At 36.7% G+C, this 25,740-nt stretch overlaps 1 protein-coding gene across 2 annotated transcripts in view; it reads left to right on the plus strand.

The window, feature by feature from the left end:
- Nucleotides 1–25,112, plus strand: part of HORMAD2 (HORMA domain containing 2) — a 33,290-nt gene extending 8,178 nt beyond the window's left edge. The window contains exons 2-10 of one of the 2 annotated variants that reach the window (XM_037153334.2): nucleotides 1,430–1,517; nucleotides 5,350–5,491; nucleotides 8,059–8,122; nucleotides 8,873–8,909; nucleotides 12,769–12,789; nucleotides 13,407–13,433; nucleotides 20,956–21,023; nucleotides 24,320–24,471; nucleotides 24,635–25,112. In XM_037153334.2, coding sequence (XP_037009229.2) covers nucleotides 1,467–1,517; nucleotides 5,350–5,491; nucleotides 8,059–8,122; nucleotides 8,873–8,909; nucleotides 12,769–12,789; nucleotides 13,407–13,433; nucleotides 20,956–21,023; nucleotides 24,320–24,471; nucleotides 24,635–24,957 — 885 coding nt within the window. In that variant the 5' untranslated portion in view covers nucleotides 1,430–1,466 and the 3' untranslated portion in view covers nucleotides 24,958–25,112. The remainder of the gene's footprint in view (nucleotides 1–1,429; nucleotides 1,518–5,349; nucleotides 5,492–8,058; nucleotides 8,123–8,872; nucleotides 8,910–12,768; nucleotides 12,790–13,406; nucleotides 13,434–20,955; nucleotides 21,024–24,319; nucleotides 24,472–24,634) is intronic. The other variant, XM_037153335.2, reaches the window with a different exon arrangement.
- The last annotated feature ends 628 nt before the right edge of the window (nucleotides 25,113–25,740 follow it).

Genomic DNA, 25,740 nt, shown 5'->3' on the forward strand with positions numbered 1-25,740 from the left:
GAAAAAAAAGGGAGAGAAACCTTAATGTGTGGTTGCATCTCATGTGCTGCCCAGTGGGGACCTGACCTGAAAACCAAGGCATGTGCCCTGACTGGGAATAAAACTGGCGACCCTTTGGTTTGTAGTCTGGCACTCATCCAGTGAGCCATGCCAGCCAGGGCAGAAAACTGGATGTATTTTAAACCATGTTTTTTTTACTGTGGGAAATGTATATGACATAAAATTCACCACCTCAGCCACTCTCAAGTGTACAATTCAGCGTCATTAAGCTCCTTCACAGAGTTAGACAACCATCCTCGCTATCCATTTCTAGAAATTTTTCATCATCCTGAACAGAAACTCTGTACCCATTAAACTTCCCATTCCTTCTACCCTTCATCCTTTGGTAAACTCCATTCTACTGTCTCTGCATTCCTTGTATAAGTGGAATCATGCAATATTTTCCCCTTTTTGTCTGGCTTAATTTACTTGTATAATTTTATCCATGTTATAGCATGTATCAGAATTTCATTCCCTTTTAAAGCTGAATAGCTTTCTATTGCATATACCACGTTTTTTTAAGCCATGCAACTGCTGATGGACATATGGGTTGTTTCCACCTTTTGGCTGTTGTAAATAATACAGCTATGAACATTGGTGTACGAGTAACTGTTTGAATCCCTGCTTTCAATCCTTTTGGGTATATACCTAAAGTGGAATTGCTGGGTAACATAGTGATTGCTTAACATTTTGAGAAATTGACATACTGTTTCCACAGCAGCTACACCATTTTTCATTCCTACCACAGTAGTTTTAATTTGTCTACATCCTCACCAACATTTGTCATTTTCCATTTTTTTGAATAGCCATCCTAATGGGTGTGAAGTGTAAACCTTAACTTTTGAATTGACTCTGAAAATCAATTACACGTGAAGTTAACTCAAGAAATTTTTTTTGTGGTGCAGCTACATAGAAAATACTGTTATACTCTGAGAGAATAACAAGAAGGAATAAAATATATTTTTGACTCATTTGGTGATTTACAATATTTTTCTCCCTCAAATGTATTTGGTAACAAGTAAGTCAACTTCATTTTCATTGGGTAGTTGGAAAAACTAATCCAGAGACTTTATGCCAAATTTATAGAAAATTGGTAGTTTAGGTCAAAATGTTTACTAAACTAGCCCTGACTGCTGTATCTCAGTGGATTAAGTACCAGCCTATGAACCAAAGGGTTGTTGGTTCAATTCTTGGTCAGGGCACGTGCCTGGGTTGTGGGTCAGGTCCCCAGCTGGGGGTGCATAGAGGCAACCACACATTGAGGTTTCCCTTCCTCTCTTTCTCCCTCCCTTTCTCTAAAAATAAATAAAATATTTAAAAAATCTTTATTAAACAAATTTTTCCAAAGAATATGGTGGCAAAGTCTCTAATTGATTTTTATGTTTTGCAGGTTAGACTTCTTAAAAGAATCCTGATACATTACTATAATGGCCACTGCTCAGCTCTCTCACTCCATCAGAATTCACAAGGCATCTAAGGTATTTTTATTAAGAATTAAAATAAAATCGATGACTATTAGTGAGTTAGTTCAGAATCATGACTTTAATCTTTGGCATTTTTTAAAAACAGCATTTTTTTCAGTTAATTAGCACAAAATTTCTGGCAGAGTATGTCTACATTTCAACTGCCTAATGGACCAAGGATGTTGAGAAAATTAGAATTGATTCCTACAAAATAACTTATGGGTACTGGCTTCATATTTATATATTTAGATTTTTCTAGGGTAAAAGAAATCAGAAACAAAAAAAAGATTTTTAAAGAGAATGGTTCTTTGTTAGACATTCACTTCCTGAAACAATTAGGAAACTTCCGATGCACAACATGATGTAGTTATAAGAACTGAAGAAAAGAACAAGGTGAAAAACTTGGATGCTGGGGCCCTGGGGGAGCACACCAGGTCTAGGCAGCCTTGATGGGCTCATCTGGGCAAGTTGATCTTGTCCCATGACAGTCATGAATGAACTGTTTATGTATTCACTGAGAGCTTAATATTACATAATAGGTGTATAATACTGTGTTATCCTCTGAAAGAATAAAATAAGAATTTTTATCTTCCAGAAGTTTATCATCTGGTTAAATGAAGATTTGCAGGAGTCAATATACAAAGTAGTATATGCATTACATATATATGAAAAAGAGTAAAGCAATACAAATTATAAAAATTTATAGATTTTATTTATATAGACTGGAATAGTTTGTATATTCTTCATAAAGGACATGAGACTTAAGGAGGATCTTGAATGATGAAAATTATTGGATAGAGAAGAGAAAAGAGAATTCCATGAGGAAAACCTAGCAAATGCCTTTGCTCAGAGTAAAAAATGAGGAGGGCATGACTGAGAGAATAACAAAGAACTATCCTTACTGGAGCGGAGTGTCATCATGTTGAACAGAAATGGGAAATAAAATTGAATAGGAACTTTGGGGACAAAATAATATGGATCTTAATAGCGAGACTAAGGAATTTGTGTTTATTCTGCAGTCAATAGAAACTCAGTGGGTTTGATAAGGAGAGTGAGTAAAATAATTGTTTCAAGAATATTAAGCTGTAGCAGAAATAGGAAATATTGAAGGTGAAGGAGAATTAGGGCAGAGAGAAAGCAGTCATCTTTCTGGCTCGAATTCAATATACTCACCAGTCTCCTGATCCCATTTAGTTTTCTAAGTGTGCTTCCTTTCTGGGGGAAAATGCTGAGCTAGGTATATGAATTGCTCTCAGCTTGGCAGTTATTTTTTTATATAAACAGATCTTTGTAGTTTGGACTGCATGAGATACTTCTCCCAGTATACATGACTGTGGTTTTGCTATTCAATACTTCCAATAATGATAACTATTGAAGCTAACATTTATTCATCACTTACCATGTGCTGGGCACTGTGCCAAGGGCTTTATATTATTATTTCAATTAAACCTTGCAGTAAGGAAGAAACTGAAGCTCAGAGAAATAAAGTAACTTGCCTTAGATTGTGTAACTTGACAGCAAAACTGTCAAACATCTCTTACGTCACTAACATACCATCTTACTAAAATAATTTATAATAGTGTTGTTTTATTATCAACCCATAGTGTTTTCATGTATTAGACATTTATAAAAATGATGATAGCCTTAAAGTACTAGACCAGCTGAGCTGAGAAAAAAATTCCCTGGAGTATAGAGAAGTAACAGAACTCTGGAGGCCTTTTCTTACCATTGATCTTAATTACTATAAATAGCTTTTAGAGTCTACATTTAAAGGAAACATCTTTATACTTTCAGGTTACTTAATTTTACAAATGATTATTACTCAAGTATTGCCTGTAAGTTTTGGCATGCTCTAAATTAATTACTACGGCATGGTAAATAGCCTTGCTAGCTATTACCCAGTTACCCGAAAGAACCTTAATTTTTTTCAGGATCCATGGGTACAAAGATCAAAGAAATAAAATTTTATACATATCTATATACACACTTATACCAAATACACATCAAATTCTCCTTCAGCTTCAATATTTCTTACTTCTGCTACAGTTTAATATTCCTAAAACAATTATTTTACTTACCTGATAAAACCTGCTGACTTTCCATTGTTTGAAGAATAAAGCATAAATTCCTTAGCCTGACTTTTAAGATCCATACTAATTTCTCCCCAAAGTTTTTATCATACATGCAAGAGTAAATATTTCATTATATACCTTTTTATTTTAATTTCAGAGGGGGGCTGGGGAGAGACAGAGAAAGGGAAAGAAACATTGATGTGGGAGAAACATTGATCATTTGCCTCCCATACACACAGGGCCAGGGATGAATCCACAACCTAGGCATGTGCCCTAACCAGGAATTGAACCCATGGCCTTTCAGTTTATGGGACCAGTGCTCCAACCAACTGAATCACACTGGAGGGAGGGAAATGAGCAGGGAGAGTTAGGCAAGGATAAGATTTAGATACATAGTTCTCAAATGCCACTCTAACGTACTTGAACTGGTGTTCAAGTACATTATAGTAATGTACATTCCTGGTGTTAATATGGAATGTTAACATTCCATATTAACACCAGGAATGTCATGAAGGTAATATGAAGGACAGATTGAATAAAAGGAACTGTTGCTCTGGCTGATGTGGCTTAGTGAACTGAGTGATGGCCTGCAAACTGAAAGGTTGCAGGTTCAATTCCTGGTCAGACCACATGACTGGGTTGCAGGTCAGGTCCCCGGCTTGGGTGTGCAAGAGGCAACCAATTGATGTATCTCTTGTGCATTGATGTTTCTCTCCTTCTCTCCCTCTCTTCTCTCTCTCTCTCTCTCTCTAAAAAAAAAGGAAATGTTGACAGGAAGATTATGGGCTACTTCATTGATAAAGGGGAAAGGTGACTAAGTCCTAAGCCAAGACAGTTGCAGTGAAAAGGGAAAGTAGAAAACAGATTTGCGAACTCTTTTAGATAAAATTAATAGAATTTAGTGTTTGGATGTGGGGTATGAAGGAGAGACAGAAGCCAAAGATGATTCTACTACTGTTCTGGATGACTGGAGTGATGATGATTAATTCATTTGTCTGAGAATGGATCTTGAGAACAGGTTTCAGTCAGGGATAACAGAGACAAACTGAGTTTGAGGGGGCCTATGAAGTGGTCTAGGAGCAGATGTGCAGAAAATAGAAATATAGAAGTGGGGCTCAGAGCAGAAATGAGGGTGAGACTAGATGAGATTACCCAAAAAGACAGAGTTTATGAAAAGTGTAAAGAATTGAAGACAGAATCCTGGAATGGGACCAACATTAAAAACACAGAAAAACTGGAAAAAATAAAAGAGATTGAGATATATACAGAGGGATGAGTGAAAAATCAAAAGAAAACAGTGTTAGGGTAGCTGAGAGAGAAGAGGGAAAGTGTAAGCAAAAGTGTCGATCGAGCACTGAGGAGAAGTTACATAGCATGAGGATCAAGAGGCAGTTGACAGGACGTGCTTGGTGACTGTGGAGGGAATAGTATGGAATAAATGGGGTAAAAGACAGTGGGTTCTGAGGATTGTGTGACAGAAGGATATTATATAATTATACTTAAACTCCGGTTTTGCCTCAAATCCGTGGATCATTGTGAAATAAACCTGTTATCGAATAGCTTTGAATTACTTGGGTAAACTGTCTTTGCCTTTCTCTGCCTTGCCTGTGGAGATCTAATTTAATGCAGTATTTAAAGCTGTTTCCTTCTGATTACCTTTAAAGGTGTCAGATTTGAAGTCTTGAAAAATCTTTCCATCATATCTGTGGTAATAGTATGATGGACTGACTATATTAAAGAATACTAATCTTCTTCATCTTTGTTTTTTTTTCCAGGAAACAATTTTCCCATCCCAAATTACTAATGAGCATGAGTCATTGATAATGGTGAAGAAACTTTTTGCCACTTCTATCTCATGTATAACATATTTAAGGGGTCTGTTTCCAGAGAGCTCTTATGGAGAACGCCATTTGGATGGTAAAGTTTAAATGGTTACTTTGGCTGTTGTAGCCCTTTTCTGTATTTGGCAGGAGTAAACCTTTAATTTCTCAGAGAGCGCCAATTCCAAGGCATGGTCCTGTTCTTCAAGAACAATTTGTTAATTCATTTTCCATTTAAATTTCACTGCATTTAGTGGCTTTACTTATAGGAACCATTAGTGCCTGGCTAAATACCAAATGACAGTTTAAGGAGAACAGAATTCCGTGTAAGCCCAATAATATATCTAAATATCTAAAATATCTAATCTAAATAATATCTAAACTATACCTATCAAAGCAGCAGTGAGATCAAAATATGTTTGGTTGCTCTGGATTTGCACAGTTTTGTACCTCAATTGAATTTGTTCTTTGAATTATACTTTGACATTGAGGAAGTTTCATGGAGTCAGGTGCAAAACTCTTCTTCCTACTAGCATATATGTAAATAAGCTAGAAAATTGCATACTCATGCCAAACCCAATTGTTGATTAGCATGGATATTTAGACAATTATTATTCTAATCAACTTTGGTCTTTTCTCAATTGCCAGATCCTCAACTTTCTTTTCTTTTACTTCTTGTGCCCTTAAACATATCTTATTTTCTTATATTACAAACTGTTTCTGGCTCCTTTCTATCTCTTGAATTAAAAAAAAATGTACCTAGGACTTTTCAGTTTTTCAAAATCTTATTAATTGTTTAAAATCTGAATTATGATAACAATTCAGAAAATTTTGCTGATTTGCTATTAGTGGGAGTTCCCATTTGAAAAATAGAGATCTACAAGTGTCTTTGTATCATGTTTTTAAAATCTAACTTTATTTTCAGGTTATATATCTGTATTTAATGATATACCTTGGCCTGATTCCAATTTAATTTTATTTTTTTAAAGATTTTATGTATTTATCTTCAGAGGGGAAGGGAAGGAGAGAGGAAGAGAAATATCAGTGTATGGTTGCTTCTCGTACATCCCCTGCTGGGAACTGGCTTGCAACCCAAGCATGTGCTCTGACTGGGAATTGAACCTCAGTCTATTGGTTCGCAAACCCGTACTCAATCCACTGAGCTACACCTGCCAGGGCCAATTTAATTTTCTTAAACATTTGATTCTCTATATGAGCATCCATGAAATACATGTATGCTATAAACAGAAAAGCATGATATTTGTAATTATGATAACCTCACTTGTATTGTGTCCTTTTTTTGGTTTATTGGATATAAATACATCTGTAATAGTGAATATGTTTATATGTAGCACATAGTTTTAGTTTCTCCTTTTGTTTGGAACATAGAATTGGAAAGAGACATGGGTAGATAATCATTAAAAGCAAAATTTATCTGAGTAAATTTGAAGAGCTAATTTGCTTTATTTGGCGATTCATGAATTGAGCAGCATCTGGTCTAGCAACTAGAAGGGCAGTCTGAAGGGTTGTACAAAATGGAAGCTTTTTAGGAAAAGAATGGTGGGTCAAGGAAGCTGGTAACAAAAGAACGGATTGTTTTTAGGCCAGGACACCTTTTCTTTGGGGGAGGATAATGGGAAAGGTTTTTTTTTTTTTTTACACAGATTTTTGGAGATGGAAGGAGACCATAGAGGCATAGAGGCACCTTACTGTTACTGGACCAGAAATTTTTGTACTGCTGAAAATTACATTTCCTGTTTCTGGCCCTGACCAGTGTGGCTCAGGTGATTGGGGATCATCCCACAAAGTGAAGCGTCACCTGTTTAATTTCCCGTAGGGCACATGCCTGGGTTGCAGGTTCAGTCCCTGGTCAGGATGTGTACAGAGACAACTGGTCCATGTTTCTCTCTCACATCATGTTTCCCTCTCTCTTCCTCTTTCCCTCCCCTTCCCTCTAAAAATGAATAGATAAAATTCTGAGATTACATTTCCAGGAGAGTTTGAAACTGCAGTTTGATATTGTATTAAATCTAGGTTTGAAATTATGGGCTTTTAGGACAGTTGACTTCATTTTGGGCCTGTGGTTGTTTTCTTTAACATATTTAAGCACTTAATGTGTGCCAGTTATTACCCTAGGCAAGGGACAGGGAGGGAGAGAGAGTGGGAGAGAAATATCAATCAGTTGCCTCTTGTATGTCCCCAACCAGGCCCCCAGCCAGGCTTGTGCCCTGACAGGGAATTGAACCAGCAACCTTTTGGTTTGCCTTTTGGTTTGTGGAATGCCACCCAACCTATTGAGCCACTCTAGTCAGGGTTCTAAATTCCTTTAGTCAGCAAGGGAAAGGGAAAAATTTACCTTGAGTCAGCTAGGTCTTGATTGCCATCAGCTCCAAATAATCCACAGGCCCAAGTGGCATATTTTGGGATGTCATATTCTGTTCCCCTTCACTACACTGTGTAAGAGTAGACAACTAAACTATAATCAAAATCAGAACTAACCTAATTATCAACATTGGACTTACCGTTTTGATTTAGAGATTCCAAATGTTTTCATAAGCTATAAAACTAAGTTATATAAATAAAATAGTTAAAGGAAATACCTTTATTTAGGATGGACAGCAGTCATTTAGTAGATGAAAATAGACTGTGTTTGTATTTTTCTAGACCTCAGTTTAAAAATACTCCGAGAAGATAAAAAATGCCCTGGGTCACTGCATATTATCAAATGGTGAGTAATTGAAATTTTACAAAAGTCCAGCATTATTTTTACCATGTCTAAAAAAACTCATAAGACTTTATTTAGTAACATAATTTCTTTAATAAGATATCTTTCTGTCTTTGTTTTACAATTTTCTACAAATCTGTAACAATTATTCAGTATTAAGATACTGAGGTAGTGTTGTTTTTAAAATAAATAGACTTGTATAAAAAAGAAAAAGAACAATCCGTATTTAATTACTCATCGTAGGCATGTCAGTGTCCTAAACAAGACACCAACAAGAAAAATAAGATGGGAATCTCTGCCTCAAAATTGCTTACCTATGATTTATAAAGTTCCATCGACATATTAAAAGATACTGGGAGGTTTTTTTTTTAATCAATACCTGAGGATATATTCACTGATTTTTAGAGGGTGGCTGGGGGGAAACAGAGGGAGAGAAGGAAACATTGATGCGAGAGAGAAACATCAATTGGTTGCCTCCCACATGCACTCAACTAGGGACTGAACCCACAACCTAGGCACACGCCCTGCCCAGTCCCTGTCAAACCTCAGCCCTTTGGGGTACAGGATGACACGCCACCCAACTGAACCACCGGGCCAGGGCAAAAGATACTGAGAGTTTTAAATAATTGATTAGATGGGAATGGTAAATGATCATCAATTTAATGTACTTCAAAGCAAAATATGTAAGTCAATTCTGTACTTGGAATTTTTTTGGCTTTGCCAAACTGACATCAAACATTTATTTCTTGACAGGATTCAAGGTTGTTTTGATGCTTTGGAAAAGAGATACGTAAGAATGCTTTAACATTTACACTAGGATCAAAGACTCATCTTTTATCCCTTAAAAAAAAGTTTAGCCTGTATTTTGTTGTTTTGTTTTAATGGTATATCAGTGCTGGCATTTGCATTCATAAGCCAGTTTCTTTTTATTTTATGTCTTTATTGTCCCATTGATGTCTCGTTTACATAAAAAATAAATGAAACCCTCAGTTTTCACTTTTCTGTAGTTATATCTTTTGACCATAGAGTTTCCTCTGAAGTCACTGGAAGAGATCCACAGGATGTGGGAGACAGGAGACAAGAATCCGGCATTTAGCACAGTGAACATGTTCAAAATAGTGGCGATTTAATTGGCAGATATAAAAGGCAAAAATGAACTCGAATAATTCATTTTTGTGTTATTAATTTTATTTGGTGCATATATATAACTTGTTTCCTCAAAATACCTAGTATTGTAGCTCAAAGTTTTTAGAAATGCAGCTGGAATTTTAAGTGTGTCAAATCTTTCTTGCTGCCCAAGACAGCTACAAAGGGTATAAAAATAGAAGCTGTAGTCTTAGTTGAAGAGAAAAGATACACACACACACATAAACTTTTTATTACTGCTTCCCCCACCTCATCTCTATCTATCTTCTTTTTTCTTTAGGAAACCTTGAAGTGACTAAGTCTTACATTGGATTATTTAGTTGCATACATACATTTCCTTTTTCAGTGAACAGTTAGTATTTGTGATTTATTTACCACTAACCTGGGGAACTGTGGGATACAGAAATAAAACAGATATGGCATTGTGTACTTAAGAGCTTATAGACCATGTCAGAAGATAAATGATATTCATATGCATGGCTGGTGATCAGTTGTTTCACACTGGCCCGTTGTACCTGTTGTTAGAATCTCTGTGTCAGGTGGTAAATAACTGCTTCTCTGAGACCCTGAATGACTCCCATAATGGCTGCCCCCTCACTCCACCAGCAGCTCTTTTGGGATCTCACTTGTAAGCTTTGCAATCTAGCAACTAAAGTGTTAACAATCTGGCCCATGGGAGCTTCCAGAAACCCAGCCTCGGGGCTAAATTTGCATCCTATTGATTAGTCAGTACCGTGCCATATCAGGCTGTTAAATACTGATTTTTTTTCATTTCATATTTTAACTATCACCTCTATCATAAGTATGCGTAACTATAACACTCATTAGAAAGTGATGCATGCCAAAGGAGCATGTGCAGTGGAAGTATGGAAAAGGAAGCGTTCTATCCAGTGAGGGGCAAGAGGGAGATCTATGGGAGAAAATGACTTTCGAGCATTGAAGGCCCTTAGAATTCAGATAGTTTGAGAGGGAGAGATGGTCATCACCAGCACGCTGAATAGTGCCATTCATTCTTCTTCACCCATTTATATAGCAACACTTCCTGAGTGTCCATCATTGAGGGGCAGACAATATAGTTAAGACCTTGAGTTTTGAAATAAAACAGTCTTAAGTGAATCCCGGTTTTGCAACTTGTGTATATAAAAACATCCAAATCTGTAGAAAAATTGTATGAGAGTTTATTTGATACTCATAAGAATAACAGTTTTGCAGTTTTTTAAAAATATATTTTATTGATTATACTATTACAGTTGTCCTATTTTCCCCCCTTCACTCCTCTCCACCCTGCACACCCCCTCCCACCCACATTCTTCCCCTTTAGATCATGTCCATGTGTCATATTTATAAGTTCTTTGGCTTCTACATTTCCCATACTATTCTTACTCTTCCCCTGTCTATTTTCTACCTACTGTCTATGCTACTTATTCTCTGTACCTTTTCCTCCTCTCTCCCCCTCCCACTCCCAGATTGATAACCCTCAATGTGATCTTTGTTTCTGGGGTTCTGTTCCTGTTCTAGTTGTTCGCTTAATTTGTTTTTATTTTTGTTTAGCAGTTTCTTTCATGCATTTGAGATTAAGGAAGAAACTAAGGAAAGTTACATGAAGGTGGGAGAAAGCAAAGTAGGGATTGAATTATAGGATAGTAAGATTATGTGCTCTCCTGAGGGTGGCGTGTTAACCCTAGATACACAGAAACAAGGTACAGGGCTTGCTGAAGGCAAAGATAAACCTTTTCCTAAAGAAATTCTATGTTGGGAGAATGACTCCCCACGTTGACCTGCCCAGTTAGGAATCTATGATCAGATCATACTGCAAGGTTAATTTCTGTGGAACCCCTTTTTCTGTCCACACTTTTAATACCTGTGTGACCTTGGACAAGTAACCTACCTCTTTGTATCCTAGTTTCTTTACATATAAAATGGGGATATAATAGAACTTAGCTCTTAGGTTAAGAATTAAATGAATTAATCTAAAGCAGTGGTTTTCAAGTGTTAGCTTGTATCAGAATCACCTGGAGAACTTTTAAAACATATTGATAAGCTGTACCCCAACATTTTTGATTCGAGAATTTGCATTTCAGACACATTTCAGGTGATGCTGAAACTGGTGGCCTAAGGACCATACTTTGAGAAACACTAATCTAAAATGTTTAGAAGAATTTTTGGCATATAATAAGCACTATGTAAGTGTTCTCTTCTTTGTTCCTCCCTTTCTCCCCTCTCCTCTCCCTCCCCCCCCCTCTTCTATTCTCCTTGTTTCCTCCCTTGCCTATGCTGTGCCTGACAGAAATCCGAATCTGATCATATCATTCTTTTCCCTAAAAATTTCCCATGGCTTTTAAAATGAAGTTCAGAATCTGTCACATGATCTACAAGGCCAGTACAATCTACTCTCCAGCTGCTTTTCAAAAGTGTCACTCTCACCATTGCTCACTGTGTTCAAGCCACACAGAATCTAGAACATGCCGAGTGCCTGTTACCTTTCTACAAATTGTTCCCTTTCGCCCGGAAAATTCTCTTCTCTACTCTATACCCTTTACCTAGCTAACTCCAATTTATCCTTCAGGTCTCAGCCTAAATATTTACTTCCTCAGGGAGCCTTCCCTGACAGCTCTTTCCTCACCCTCCCACCCCAGATTGTCCCTCTGTTTAATGTTCTCAAACACCCTGTGCTGCTGTTTCTTTACGTCAGTTAACACAACTCACACCTATCTGTGTGATTTGTTTGTTTAACATTTTCTTCCTTGCTGCTCTGCATGTTCCTGCACAGGGGCCATGTTTATTTTTGAATGAATGAACTTTTAATTAAATAGTTAATATAAAATAGAGTTGTACTGTGTAGTCTTAACACCAGTGTATGCAGTAACCAAAATAGCCACACAGTGTCACTAAAGTTTTAGTCCTTTGGTTGAAATAGAGGAATAATTTGTTCTGAAACTAAAATGTGGTCTTAAAATTTTCTCATTTGTATTTTAGTTTTAAAAAATTTATCATTGGCTTTATTATATCTCTATCTGTATATCTATATATTCAAGCAGAGAGAATCTGTTTATAGTAATGTGTGCATGTAGGAAGAGCAAGGGTTTTATAGATTTATATCAGACTTAAATTTTTTACTGTATTAGATTAGTTTCAAAAGGTACATTTTTGGAAATACTTGTGTTATATTTAATTTTTAGTAATACTTGTGTCATATTTAATTTTTAGTAATAATAAATTATTTTTATATCTTTTACCTCCTAAACTATGATAAAACTTATAGAGAATAAGGATAGTTATTTCCTTTTTTTTTTTTATCTCTCTTCTCCCCAACAGAACCCTGGGTTCTGTTGGGCACTCACTTGAATGAAAATTAGTAACCATTTTTCTGGCCTTCTGTATATTTTTTTCTACTGAAATCTTTGAAACCTCTCTGAAAACAGATTTTAATTAACCTTTAATGAAAATAATAATAGTATAGGTACAAATATATATAATATAACTAGTTTTTTTTTCTCTTTAAGCTACATGTGGCAGTACTTACAGTAAGTGCACATTTAAAGGCCCAGCCTCTATCTCTGCTTTATTCTTTTGGCAAATGAAATATTAAAACAGTACTCTTCTTCTACCTTCTTGAATTCTTTATCTGTCCTATGATATTTTGGAATTTTAAAAAATAGAATCTATCAGAAGTCTTAATAAAAGATCACAAACTATATATTTCTTTGGTATATTATAATGCATGGGTAAATGTATGGAATATGCTCTCTGCTTCATCTATTGGCTATCAGGATTTCATTTTTTTGAGTTACTTTACAGATTGAAGTTTTGTAGACTCTTTTGAAGTTCTAGATACTTCCGAGTATAACATGGTGAATGTAATTAAGAAGAGAAAGAAATTATTTAGAATTTATTTGTAGCTCAGTAATCATAAATACCTGGTTATCAATGTCCTTACAGTTAGTGTTTACAGAATACTCTGAAGACTATGTTTACAAAATAAGCTTATTCCATCTCTAGCTTGGACTATATATCTTAAGATATCTATCTCAGTACTCAATTAATACAGCACTAATTGAATTCTTCACATAGAACATGTATTTTATGAGGAGTAATCTAATGTCTATCAGATACTTAATGCTGTTTATTTTTTCTTAAACAGCTTTATGCAAATCCCAAGGAACCTGAGGTAAGAACACACAGAGATGGGCAGTATATATACATTATATTTAAATATTTTTCCCAAGTTGAAGCCATAGATTTTGTTACTAGACTACCATATGAGTAAAGTAACTTGTAGTGAGCTCTTTCCCTGTTTTATTATAAACTTCACCAATTTTTATTATGAGATTTAAAAAACAACTTAAGAGCATTAAAAAAAAGCATTGAGTCTATTGAGCCTGTTCTCTAACATGTTAACATTAAGATCTCTGTTTGTATAAAACCACAAATTATATATTTTAACTGATTGTGAATCTTTTTTGTTTGTGGCCTTTGGGAGATATAGCATAATTCTAAACTTTTTTTTGCCAGCTGAATTCCCCCCTTTTGGACCTTTTCATAGATTTTCAGAGCTTTACCTCTTTGCCTCTTTTTAAAATTTTCTTCCCTCACTTATTGAATTCTACTCATACTCAAGGCCAACTTATATCCAAGTATTTCATGGAAGCCTCTTTGCCTATTCTGTTCAAACCAATTTCTTTCTTTTCTAAATTCCTTTTTCATCAGGACCTCACAATTTACCACTCTCAATTGATTCATGTAGAACACTTTATCTTCCCAATCACATTGTAAATTCTTGAGAACAAGAGTTTTATCTTTTTTCTGTCTCCCAAAGAGTGTATTATATGTATACTTGTGGTGTTTTGAATGGAAGCTGTGGCTGTGGCATAAAAATGGAGGGAGAAGCCTTCCATTCTTCTTATTCTATTCTTTTTATTTTCTTCCTAGCTTTTTTTCCCCTTCCCTTTGCTTTCAATTTTCCTTCTCCAAGCCAAGCCAATGGATTTAGCCAAATTAGTGGCATTCAAAACTAAATTAAGCATTTTTAGTCTTTAATATCTTTTTTTCTTAAAGATTTTATTTATCTTTAGAAGGGAAGGAGAGAGGGAGAGAATATAAATGTATGGTTGCCTCTCATGGGTCCCCTGCTGGGAACTGGCTTGCAGCCTAGGCATGTACTCTGATTGGGAATTGAACCTTGATCTCTGGTTTGCAGTCCGGCACTCAATCCACTAAGCTACACCAGCCAGGGCGGTCTTTAATATCTTTTCTTGGCAAGATTATAGATAGCTGTTTGAGCAAAGCGGAAGAAAAACTGCTACATACAGATTAGGTAACAATTCCTGAATACCAAATTACCTTTCTTTATCTTTTTGTCTCTTGTGTAATTTCAAAATGCTTTTTTTCCTCTATAGGTTTAAGGGGAAGTTTCCCAAATTAAGCCCTCCTGATAAATTGTGAATAAATTGGTCCCTTCCTCACTGCAATAAGTTATTGTATTCTTATGCATGCAAAACTAGTCTGAAACCAGTGGTTTGTTTTGAGGTAGTGAAATGTGAAGCAAATTAGGCTAACTGCAAAAAAAGCTTACAAAGTGGGAAGAAAGCTATTAAATGAGTTTTGCTACATGCATTTTATATATCTATATCTATATCAATAGTCCAGAAGGTATCCAACCATATAATATGAAAACTAGAGACATTTATTGAAGAAGATACAAGATACAAGAAACATTGTACATAGGACAATGACCCTCAGTTCCCTTCAAAGTAGGCACCTTGGGACCTCACACAGTTCTCCCAATTGCCATCATCTGCCCTGTCATATTTTCTTGTCTCATCACATCAATGGTCTGAAATCTCTTCTCTTTCAAAGGTGATTTTAGTTTTGGGAAAAGCCAAAAGTTGTAGGACACCAGATGTGGGCTGTAGCGGGGCTGAATCACTTGAGTGATTTGATGTTGCACCAAAAAACTGCATGAGGCGTGATACATTATCAGGTGTGTTGTGATGAAGTTGCCAATCACCAGTTGTCTATAGCGGCAGCCTTCTAAATCATCCCAATAGTTTCTGCAGAGGAATGTTCAAACTTAACACAAAATTTGAAGCAGATTCATTGCTGTACTCACTCAGTCATTTTGGATGTGATGGCCACACAGTACACATGCTTATTCAACATCATCTACCACTCCCACTGACTAGTACAGTGAAGTCATCATTATTTACGCATGTGCATTCCAGTCACTCTCCTTGTCCGCCAGTTTACATTGATGTTGTACAAACCATTTTCATTAACAATAACTGGACTTTTTCTGGACAGATACATATATATATAGTAATGAAGTTAAGAAACAAAACCTTATTCCTTATTATATGATAAGTTCTGAGCTATCATTTATGGCCCTGAAAAAATATTTTGAATGCTTACAGATTCTTCCTTATTGCAGTGATTACTAACCTCTCTGTTTTCATGGTACACTTTTGAGTAGTAGAAAAATTGGTGGCATGTTTGAGGGTATTTAAAGACTCAAAAGGACCCCCAACAAGTCAGCAATAATTACCGTATAGTTATGGTATAGCAATGTTCTTAGTGCCTGAAAGTATCCATGGGTTACTCTATTTTATGGTTGCTGTTAATATCAAGTTGTTAATAGAACCATTTACCTCACTGATCTCATTCTTTTAGATACAAAACAACATTCTCACATAAGCAGTGTTTCTTTGGCATTTATCTGATACTCTGCCATGTTTCTTAACTCATATCCATAGAAGTATATCCTCCCCTAAACAGAACTTCATAAACAATAATAATATTAATATTTACCTAAAGTAAAAATACATTGTACACTTGGATTAAATTTGTAGCATACCCCTGAAGAGTCTGTCACAGTACAATTGAGAACCTACATGTTAAATAAAGTGTGTTTACCCAATCCAGGTGCCAACAGGAGTTTTGAGTATTGAACAAAATTGTGGTGCTTCTGCACCTGACAAAAGTAACTAAAATAGTGAAGATGGATAGTGTAGCTTTTCTACAGAAACACATGACAAAATGTGTGGAGGGCATTAGTAAGAAGTGTAAGCCAAAGTATAAATATGTTAAGGAAAGTTTTCTATAACCCAATGCATGGTAGGCCCATAAAGCACTGTATATGAATATTGTGAGGATATAGTTCTTACTCTTCACCCTCTGCACAGTGCCTGTCGGAGGGGGTGCGACACCCACTTTTAATAGACTGCTTCAGGAACTGAACTTCAGATGGTTCCTGTTTCTAGCCACAATATGCTTTTAGCAATTTTGTCTTAAAACTTTTTAAAAGATTTTATTTATTTATTTTTAGAGAGAGGGGGATGCAGGCAGAAAGAGAGGGGTGTATGAAAGGAACATTCATTGCCTGCCTCTAGCAGTCCCCCAACTGGGGACCTGTCCTGTAATCCAGGCATGTGCCCTGACCAGAAATTGAACTAGTGACCTGTTGGTTCACAGGCTGGCACTCAAGACACTGAGCCACACCAGCCAGGGCAGTCTTAAAATTTTTAAAAATCCTGTTGAAATCCTAATTAGGTATAAACAACTATCTTGGCTGACTATTTCTTCATTCAGTAAACATTAATTGAATTCTCAATGTGCCTAGCACTGTTCAAGGTATATAAACACAGAAGTTAACGGGATAGATAAGGTACCTGCTCTAAGGGAGCTTAATTTTGATGAGGGAGTATAAATAATACACGAGTGCATAAAGATTAGCAAGAGAGTTTCAGGTAGTTATTAATGCTGTGAGAAAATGAAAGAGGGTAGTATGCTGGAGAGTGCTGAAGTGCATAGAGGAGAAGGGGTAGGAGGACAGTCCATGGAAGGCCTCCCTCAGCGACCACTGTTTGAGCTGAGACCCAACGGCCCGAGGAATCAGCCTCTGCAGGTCTGTGAGAGGGAATGGCCCTTGACGGCCAAATAGCACTGTAGTTAACATTGTGGGTGCTAGAGTCACATCCCAGCTCTATCACTTGACTAGCTTCATCTAGGATAACAATACCTATCTCAGAATGTTGGCTACATAAGAGTGAAGAGATGTAAAGAATTTAGAGCAGTGCCCAAACATTATCATTATCGTCAGCTGAAGACAACATGTTCCAGAGTACTGCTGTGCAAAGGTCCTAAGGTGGGAAGACTTCTTGTGTGTTTGTGGACAGAGAGACTGTCCTGAGCCTGGAACTTAGGTTAGTGAGAGGGAAAGAGGCAGGAGACAGGATCAGAGAGGTAAGAAGGGGACAAATGAGCAAGGCCTTGTGAACCAAGATTAATTCTGGTTTTATTCTAAGGGCAGTGGGAAACCACTGGGAGTTTTAAGCAAGAAAATAACCTTGTCTGACTTGTATTTTCAAAAACTCTTTTAGTCTTTAGAACAGAGAACGAATTATAGGAGTAGTTTGGAAGCAAGCAGATCAAAAAGAGGTGGTGGTGGTGGTTTGGATGGGGGCAATAGCAGTGAAGAGAAGAGAATCAGATAGACTTGGGATATGTTGTGAAGATAGATCTGAAAAGTTCAATTTTTTGCCAGTAGATTGGAATGTGGTGGGAGATGGAAAGCCTGTATATGCTGCCATTGCTTTGGTCTGTGTAGATGTATTCAGTGTGATTAATAGGAGCTGTTGATAAGTAGTTTAAACGGTCATCTTTTATTAGGCAACACACTAATCTGAAAAGCAGAACATTTTATGAGGTGTTAAGATATTGGTGCCTGCTGTAAATATACCTTCCTTGATCAATCAGTCAGATTGAAATTAAGGATTAGCTCTTCTGTAACATAATTACAAACGTAAATCTTTTTTTAATCCTCATTCAGGGACATGCTTATTTGCTTATTGATTTTAGAGACAGGGGAAGGGAGGAGACAGAGAGGGACAAAAACATCGGTGTGAGAGAGAAATATCAACTGGTGAACCTGCAGTGTAGGCATGTGCCCTGAATGGGAATTGAACTCACAACCTTTTGGTATGGGATGATGGTCCAATCAACTGAACCACACTAGGCAGGGCTAAACAAACTCTTTTTTTTTTTTTTTAAGATTTTATTTCTAGAGAGAGGGGAAAGGAGAGAAAAAGAGAGGGAGAGAAACATCAATGTATGGTTGCCTTTCATGTGCCCCCCAGTAGGGATGTGGCCTGCAACCCAGGCATGTGCCCTGGACTGGGAATCAAACCAGCGACCCCTTGATTCACAGGCCAGCACTCCACCACTGAGCCACAGCAGTCAGGGCTAAACAAACTTTTTTATTAGTTGCTTCAGGGACCAAATAATAAACTTAAAATTATCAACTACTAAAGGATCTACTCTTGATGCAATTTAAAAAATGAGAGATAGCTCAGAGCATCAAAGCTGGTGTTGGCTGGGAAACATGGGCAGGTGGGAAGAATAGACATTGTTTGCTTGGCAGAGAAATTACACCCACCATCAACAGAGAGAGGATGCTGTGTTACTAGCCTGTCTGAAGTGAAGCTGTTGCTGTAGGCACCTCTAGTCTCACATGCCTCTCCTATTGGACAGTGGTCCCTCAGTATCCTCTGGGAATTGGTTCCAGAACCCCCGTGGGTACCAAAATCTTCAGATGCTCAAGTTCTTTATATAAAGTGGCGTGGTATTTGCATATAATCTATGCACATTCTCCTGTAAACTTTAAATCATTTATAGATGACATAATGCCTAATACAATGTAAGTGCTATGCAAATAATTGTTATACTGTATGGTTTACAGAATAATGACAAGAAAAATGTCTGTACATATTCAGTATAGATGCAACCATTATAATCCTGATTACATAGTGCATGTCAGCAACCACGTCACACATTTTTTCCAAATATTTTTGAGCCGTGGTTTGCTGAATCTGCAGATGTGGAAACCACAGATAAAGAGGGTGAAGTATACTTACAAAAGAGCCTTCTGAACTTGGTTTGATTTCTCAGGTAGACCATCTTGCTAGGAAAATATTTTTTCTCTTTAAAATTAACTCCACTGCAAATCAGTCTTCTTTGAATTCAAGCAGATGAGGTAATTTCCCTAGGATCTGGTCACTTGTGATTAATAGAATACCATATCTTGTAACAGAGAAAAGTAACAAGAACACTGAGACTTTTTCTGATCATTCTAATACCTTCATTCCCACATTGTCAAGGCAGAAATAATGAAAGAGATAAATGAAGGGTATTTTTGTGTTCTGACATAAACTCATATCATTTGCCTATCTTTAACACCTTCTCCAGCTCTGTGGACCTACTATAGTGTATCTGGGTCAAATATTTGCTTCAACTATTAGACAATCATTTTACTTTAAATGGAGTACATCTGTCATGAGGAAATTTGTCCTTATTTATTTCTAGCTTTTTTAATAGTGAGGAAAGCATAGAGTTGTAGTACCTAGTTTTTAGTGCAGGATCAAGAAAACAAGACCTGACAGCATAGACCCTAGTTCCTTTTCTCATTTTCCCAGTTTTCCTGTTGCCATTTTAGTCTTCCCTGAATTACTGCAGTAGCCTCTTAATTGCTCTCACAGTTTCCACTTCTTCCCTTCTGCACTATTAAAATAGTCAGGGATCACCTTAAAAATGCAGATCCCTCCCATGTTTAAAATCCTTCAATGGACTCTGGTATACTTAGAATAAAATCTAAACCCTTTCCTGTGGCCAACAAGGCTCTCAAACTTCCTCTGCAAACTCATCTGCACTCTCCCCTTTGCTCACTCATCATCAGTCACTTGGCCTCCTCTCTGAACCTGGAAGAGGCCTTCTTTCCTGGTTTAGAACCTTTGTATTGCTGTAAACTCTGCCTGGGACACCCCATCTCCCCCAGATATGCACGTAACTGACCCCGCTTGTCACTGAGGGTCGGGTCAAACATGACCTCTTTAGCAAGGCCTTCCTTGGGCCTTCCAAACCAAATGAGCACCTCTCCCCTTCTGTACTCTCTGCACAGTTTCATAAGGTTCACAGCACTTATTACTACCTGAAATTATTTTATTTGTTTATGTGGTTATTGACTGTCTCTCCCACAGTCTGTATATTCTAGAAAAACAAGGACCTTTTTTTTCAAGGACCTTCATGTTCATCACTGTGACTTCAGTGCCTGACACAAAGTTCAGTAAATACCTGTTATTAAGAATGGTTTCTCAGCTAGTTCCACTCTCAGTTTATCTATGCTGGGCCACATACTTGACTTTGTGCCTTAGTTTTCCCAGCTTTGGGAATGGTAGCAATAGCACTTGCCATTTAACTCATTTTTAGCATGGAGGAGAAAAATTGTTATCTCTGTCTGCAAATATTACTCTTGAATAATGTAATGCTGTGAAATAAACAGGTAAGTAGGAAGTGTAGTAGATATTCAATGAAAATGTTTCTTATCTATTATCAGAAGATTCTGGATTCCTTTTTTTATGTATTTTTTAATTTTTTTCAATTATAGTTTACATTCATTGTTATTTTGTATTAGTTTCAGGTGTAGAGCATTGTGGTTAGACAATCATATACTTTACAGAGTGTTCCCCCCCAATATTTCCAGTACCCACTTGGCACCATACATAGTTATTATAGTACTATTGACTATATTTCATATGTTGTACTTTATATCCTCATGACTATTTTGTAACTACTAATCTGTACTTCTCAAAGGATTTCTTTTTTAAAGTAGTTTCTTACTCTATTTCTTTTGATGTTTCTAGAAAGTGACTGAGATATACCAGTTCAAATTCAAATACACAAATGAAGGAGCCACTATGGATTTTGATAGGTAAACCTAATTGTTTAATGAATATGAGAAATATGTATGATTGAACATAAGCCTTTTGAGGCCAGAGACAGGTCTTATACTTTCTTTGTAACTTCCCCAACAATCCTACAGAAAACCCACAACACCGTTAAAAAAGGGATTGTGATAATTGTTTAAATTTCTCATGGGACTACGGTCTTTTTTTGCTTCTTTCCTCTGTTTCTCATAGGTATGTTAGTAGGGTCTAAAGGCAGTTATTTTTAGTGGTTAAGAGTTTGAATTCCTAAGGCAGAAAGATCCAGCTTGGAACCCCAGTTCTGACTATTACTGGTTATATAACATTGGACAAATTACTCAACCTCCCTAAATATTAGTATTCTCATCTGCACAGTGGAGTTAACAATATATATTTCTAATGGTTGTTGTGATTATTAAGTTATAATGCAAAAATAATGCTTTGCTCATGCCTGGCACATAATAAATACACATAGTACCTAGTGGTGGTGATGATGGTGATGGTCCTTGAAGGACCATCCAGCCTACCAATGGTGGCTGGTAGACAACACAGCAGTAGAGATTATATTAATGAGGCTGTCTACATGGCATTGATTGAAGAACTCCATAAACTCTGTCTATCCACTAGATGAAAATTTCTCTATTGCTATGCCAAGATATAGATCCTCTGTGCCCTCAGAATAGCCAGACTGAACTTGGGATAGATGAAACCTCTGCAGCATTCTTATAGACATAATCATTCTCATCTGCTTACCTCAGTATGTCATACAGGTATAATTTTCTATGTGTGTCCCAGTATGGAAGTGACTGAAAAGCATTGTACTTTTGTATTAAGTCTAAAATTCCAAGGTTTAGATATACTAGTGGGTTAAATAGCAAAGACAGGACATTTGCTTCAGAAGGACCTTAGTGCAGATGGAGATGTTCTGTTGAGGAACAACATTCATTTTCTTCCCAGGGACTTTTGGGTTCAGATAGAGCAAAATATTGCTGATGAGGTAAAATAGAAGTGGAGGGGGTGGATGATGGTTAAAAAGTGCTAGGTAATAGAGGACTCCATGTCAGGGGGATGAGTTTCCCTGAAAGGAGTGTCTTTGAAGAGAAATGTGGCCTAATTCTCTATTTTTCATACTATTAGCTCTCTTTTATCATTTACTTCAAATTTGAGGATTTCTCTCCAAGATTTACTTCCTTAATTATTTTTTTCATTTATAAAACTTACAAAAGGCACTAGGATGTAAAGGGGAAGTTCTAAGAATGAGAACTAAATATTAACCATCATTAGCTAACTTTTGTGTAGCATTTTACAGATTGTTCAGCACTTTTAATACATATTCTCTTCCATAAAACAGTTGCCCTATATTCTCTAAAATTCAAATGCAAGTACTACTGACAACCAGAGTAATCTCTGTTGCTATGGAGGCATATATGTCAAGAGGCGAGCAGTAAAACAAATGTCAAAATCTTTCAGCTACTAAGAAGGAGAGAAGGCAATACACATTACTCATTTCCTAGAAACCAAAGGTGTACATTTGTTTAAATGATCATCATATAAAAATTACCTTATCACTTCTTCCATGGTAAAGATAATTTCCCTTTTAAAAGAGTGCAAGGGAGCCTTGAATATGATTCATTTGCACTCATATTCAAATTGAATAACCAGTTTGAATATGATTTTGCATAAATATAATGTATACTGAAGGATCCCATGAGCTACATGGCTGTGTCTGGTTACCTATTTCAAATTGGTTAAATCCTGGTATACAAAACTTAAGGTGGTTCAAAACTGAAATAGGAACAAATGTATTTACTTAATAATGTTTGTTTTATGAATTCACACTACCTCCAATAGTTTAATGACTTAGGATTATTTTTCAGTATTGAGTACTTACTATGTGAAAGGCATTGTGCAAATATATTATAATTATACTTTTTCCTGGAAACTACTCAAATGTGAGACTAATTGGAGAAGAAAACTTTTGAGAAAAAAGAAAGAATATTTAGAGTTGGAAGGTAATTTAGTCCAAATTATTCGTTCATTCCTTAATTCAACACGTTTATTGTATTGTATTCCTTAATTCCTTAATTCCTTAATTCCAACACATGTTTATTGTTTATTGTATTCCTTAATTCAACACATGTTTATTACTATAGCTGGGTGCCAAACTTACTTGTGGAGATGAAAAGTATAGCCATTCATAGTCTAGAGGGGGCCATACAAACAGTTATAAACAAGGGTGAGGTATGGGGTCATTGGGGAAGACATTCTTGATGAGATGACATATGAGCTACATATGAAAGGATGAATTTGGGAGAGTCAGGAAGAGAAGTGGGAAAAGCACAATAAAGCAAAGAGCAAATGCACATGGATTAAAAGTAACTGGGTAGCAAGTGCAAGTGAAGGTGGAGGTAAGCGCATGGCTGGTCATAAAAAGCATTGTACACACACCATACTCAAATTTGATTGCAAAGTGATGCATGTAATAGAAGAATTTTAAGCAAGAGAGTGGCAAGCAGATTTTCCTATTAGGAATATTATTTTAGCAGTGATATGGAGAATGTTTTTCATTGTGGACAAGAGTAGTCATTGTATAACCCATGTACCAGTAAAGAGGGAAAACTGAGAGATTCACAGATGATAGAAAGGCTCAGAGCTGATGACTGATTTTACACTTGAAGGGATTTAGAAATGTGTTGTAAGCTTATCTGATAAATGAACTAATTGACCTAGAGTGTCTAAGTGACTTGACCAAGGTCATTCAGATGGTTAGCAGAGCCAATATTAAATGTCAAGTCTCCTAATTCTAAATCTGTTGTTCTCAGCAGTATAGTATGTGGTTATTTGTAAATCAGATTTTAAAAAGTGAAGTCCTATTGAAAATACCTCAAGGGAATTTGCTATGTAAGAAATCCTTTGTATATACATTGCCAAAAGTATAATCTCAAATTTACATTCTAAAAATAGTCTCAAGAGTATCCTGATGTCTAATTTATATTTATTTGATCACATAATAAAAAGTTTTGGCCCTGACCAGTGTGGCTTAGTTGTTTGGGCATCATCCCACAAAGTGGAAGGTCACTGGTTTGATTCCTGGTAAGGGCACATGCCTAGGTTATGGGTTTGATCCCCAGTCTGGGTGTGTGCAAGAGGCAAATGAGCAATGTTTCTCTCTCACATCGATATCTCTCTCCCTTTCTCTCTCTCTCCCTTCCCCCTCTCTAAATGTATATATATATACATATATATATTCTTCAATATTGTATATGATAGAAAAGCATGCTGTTTTTCTTTGTGATTATAGCAGTAATACAAGCTTTGAAAGTGGGACAAAGAGTGAAAATATTAAGAAAGCCAGTACTCTGCTGATCCGTAAATTGTATATGCTGATGCAGAACCTTGGACCCCTTCCTAATGATGTTATACTTACTATGAAACTCCACTACTATAATGCAGGTAGGTAGAGACCTCTAGTCAAATTCCTTCATAAGTGTTGAAGTAATATTTTATGTGAATAGAAGGATTTTGCAAGCATCAGAAAGATGTCTGTTGCTACCCATGAAAGATTAATCTGATTTGTTCTGTTGAAACTCAGTTTTCTGCCCTTTTTATTTTGCAGTGACCCCACATGATTACCAGCCCCCTGGTTTTAAAGAAGGGGTAAACTCACACTTACTGCTGTTTGAGGGGGAGCCTGTAAACCTGCAAGTGGGAATGGTGTCAACTGGCTTTCATAGCATGAAAGTAAAAGTCACAACTGAGGCCACCAGAGTGTCCGATTTGGAGAACAATCTCTTTCAGGAGGATAGCACTACCGAGATTGCCCATCAGGGTCTAGACTGCGATGAGGAAGAAGAGGAATGCAACAATCATGTAAGGCAAAGCTTTAGTGAGCCTCCGTTGCTTCAGTTAAACACAGTGACATTTACTGTTACTGTATAGGTCTTACTACAGGGACAGGGTCTAACAGAGTGTGCCAGGTATCAAATCTGAACGAAACTGCCCCCAACTTTAAGGAGTATTTCTCCTAAAAGAGGACAGTCTTTGTTAGATAAATTGGCCATGAGAAGAAAAGACTTTTTAATATACTTCTTTTAGAAAAGATACCCATGAACTTAGAAAATTGTGGATTTTCTTTAATTTATAAGTAATAAACATATTCAAAAAGAATCTTGAGGTTTTGCTAGAAGTAAATGATAGAGATTTATTTAAGGGTCTTAGAATCTGTAAACTAAAAACAGAGTTAGGCAAAAACCTAGGAATGTTCCAAAGACAAGAAAAAGTTGTTATGGCAAAAAGTACACTTTTGAGTATTATCAGTTCTTCATTCTTAGCCGTAGGATTGATCCAGGATAGTTATCAGTCAGGTGATGGGTAGTTAGGATGTTAGATGCCACATGGTCCAGAAAGATGGGTGTGAGAAGATCTGGTCACATCCCAGTGGTCTAGATGCGGATGTCAAGTGGATGTATATGTGAGTCCTTTTTAAAAAAAATTCATCTGTTTTAGGCAGAGAGAAAGAGAGAGAGAAAGAGAGGAAGAGGAACATCAATGTGTGGTTGCCTCTTGTGCATCCCCCACTGGCGACCTGGCCTGCAACCCAGGCATGTGCCCTGACTAGGAATTGAACTGGTGACCCTTTGGTTTGCAGGCTGGCACTCAATCCACTGAGCTGCTCCAGCCAGGGCTGTATTTGTGAGTCCTTTAAGGGGCAATCAGATGGTC

The sequence above is a fragment of the Artibeus jamaicensis genome, unplaced genomic scaffold, assembly GCF_021234435.1.
Source record: "Artibeus jamaicensis isolate MK-2021 breed Jamaican fruit bat unplaced genomic scaffold, CSHL_Jam_final contig_525, whole genome shotgun sequence".
Classification (NCBI taxonomy): domain Eukaryota; kingdom Metazoa; phylum Chordata; class Mammalia; order Chiroptera; family Phyllostomidae; genus Artibeus; species Artibeus jamaicensis.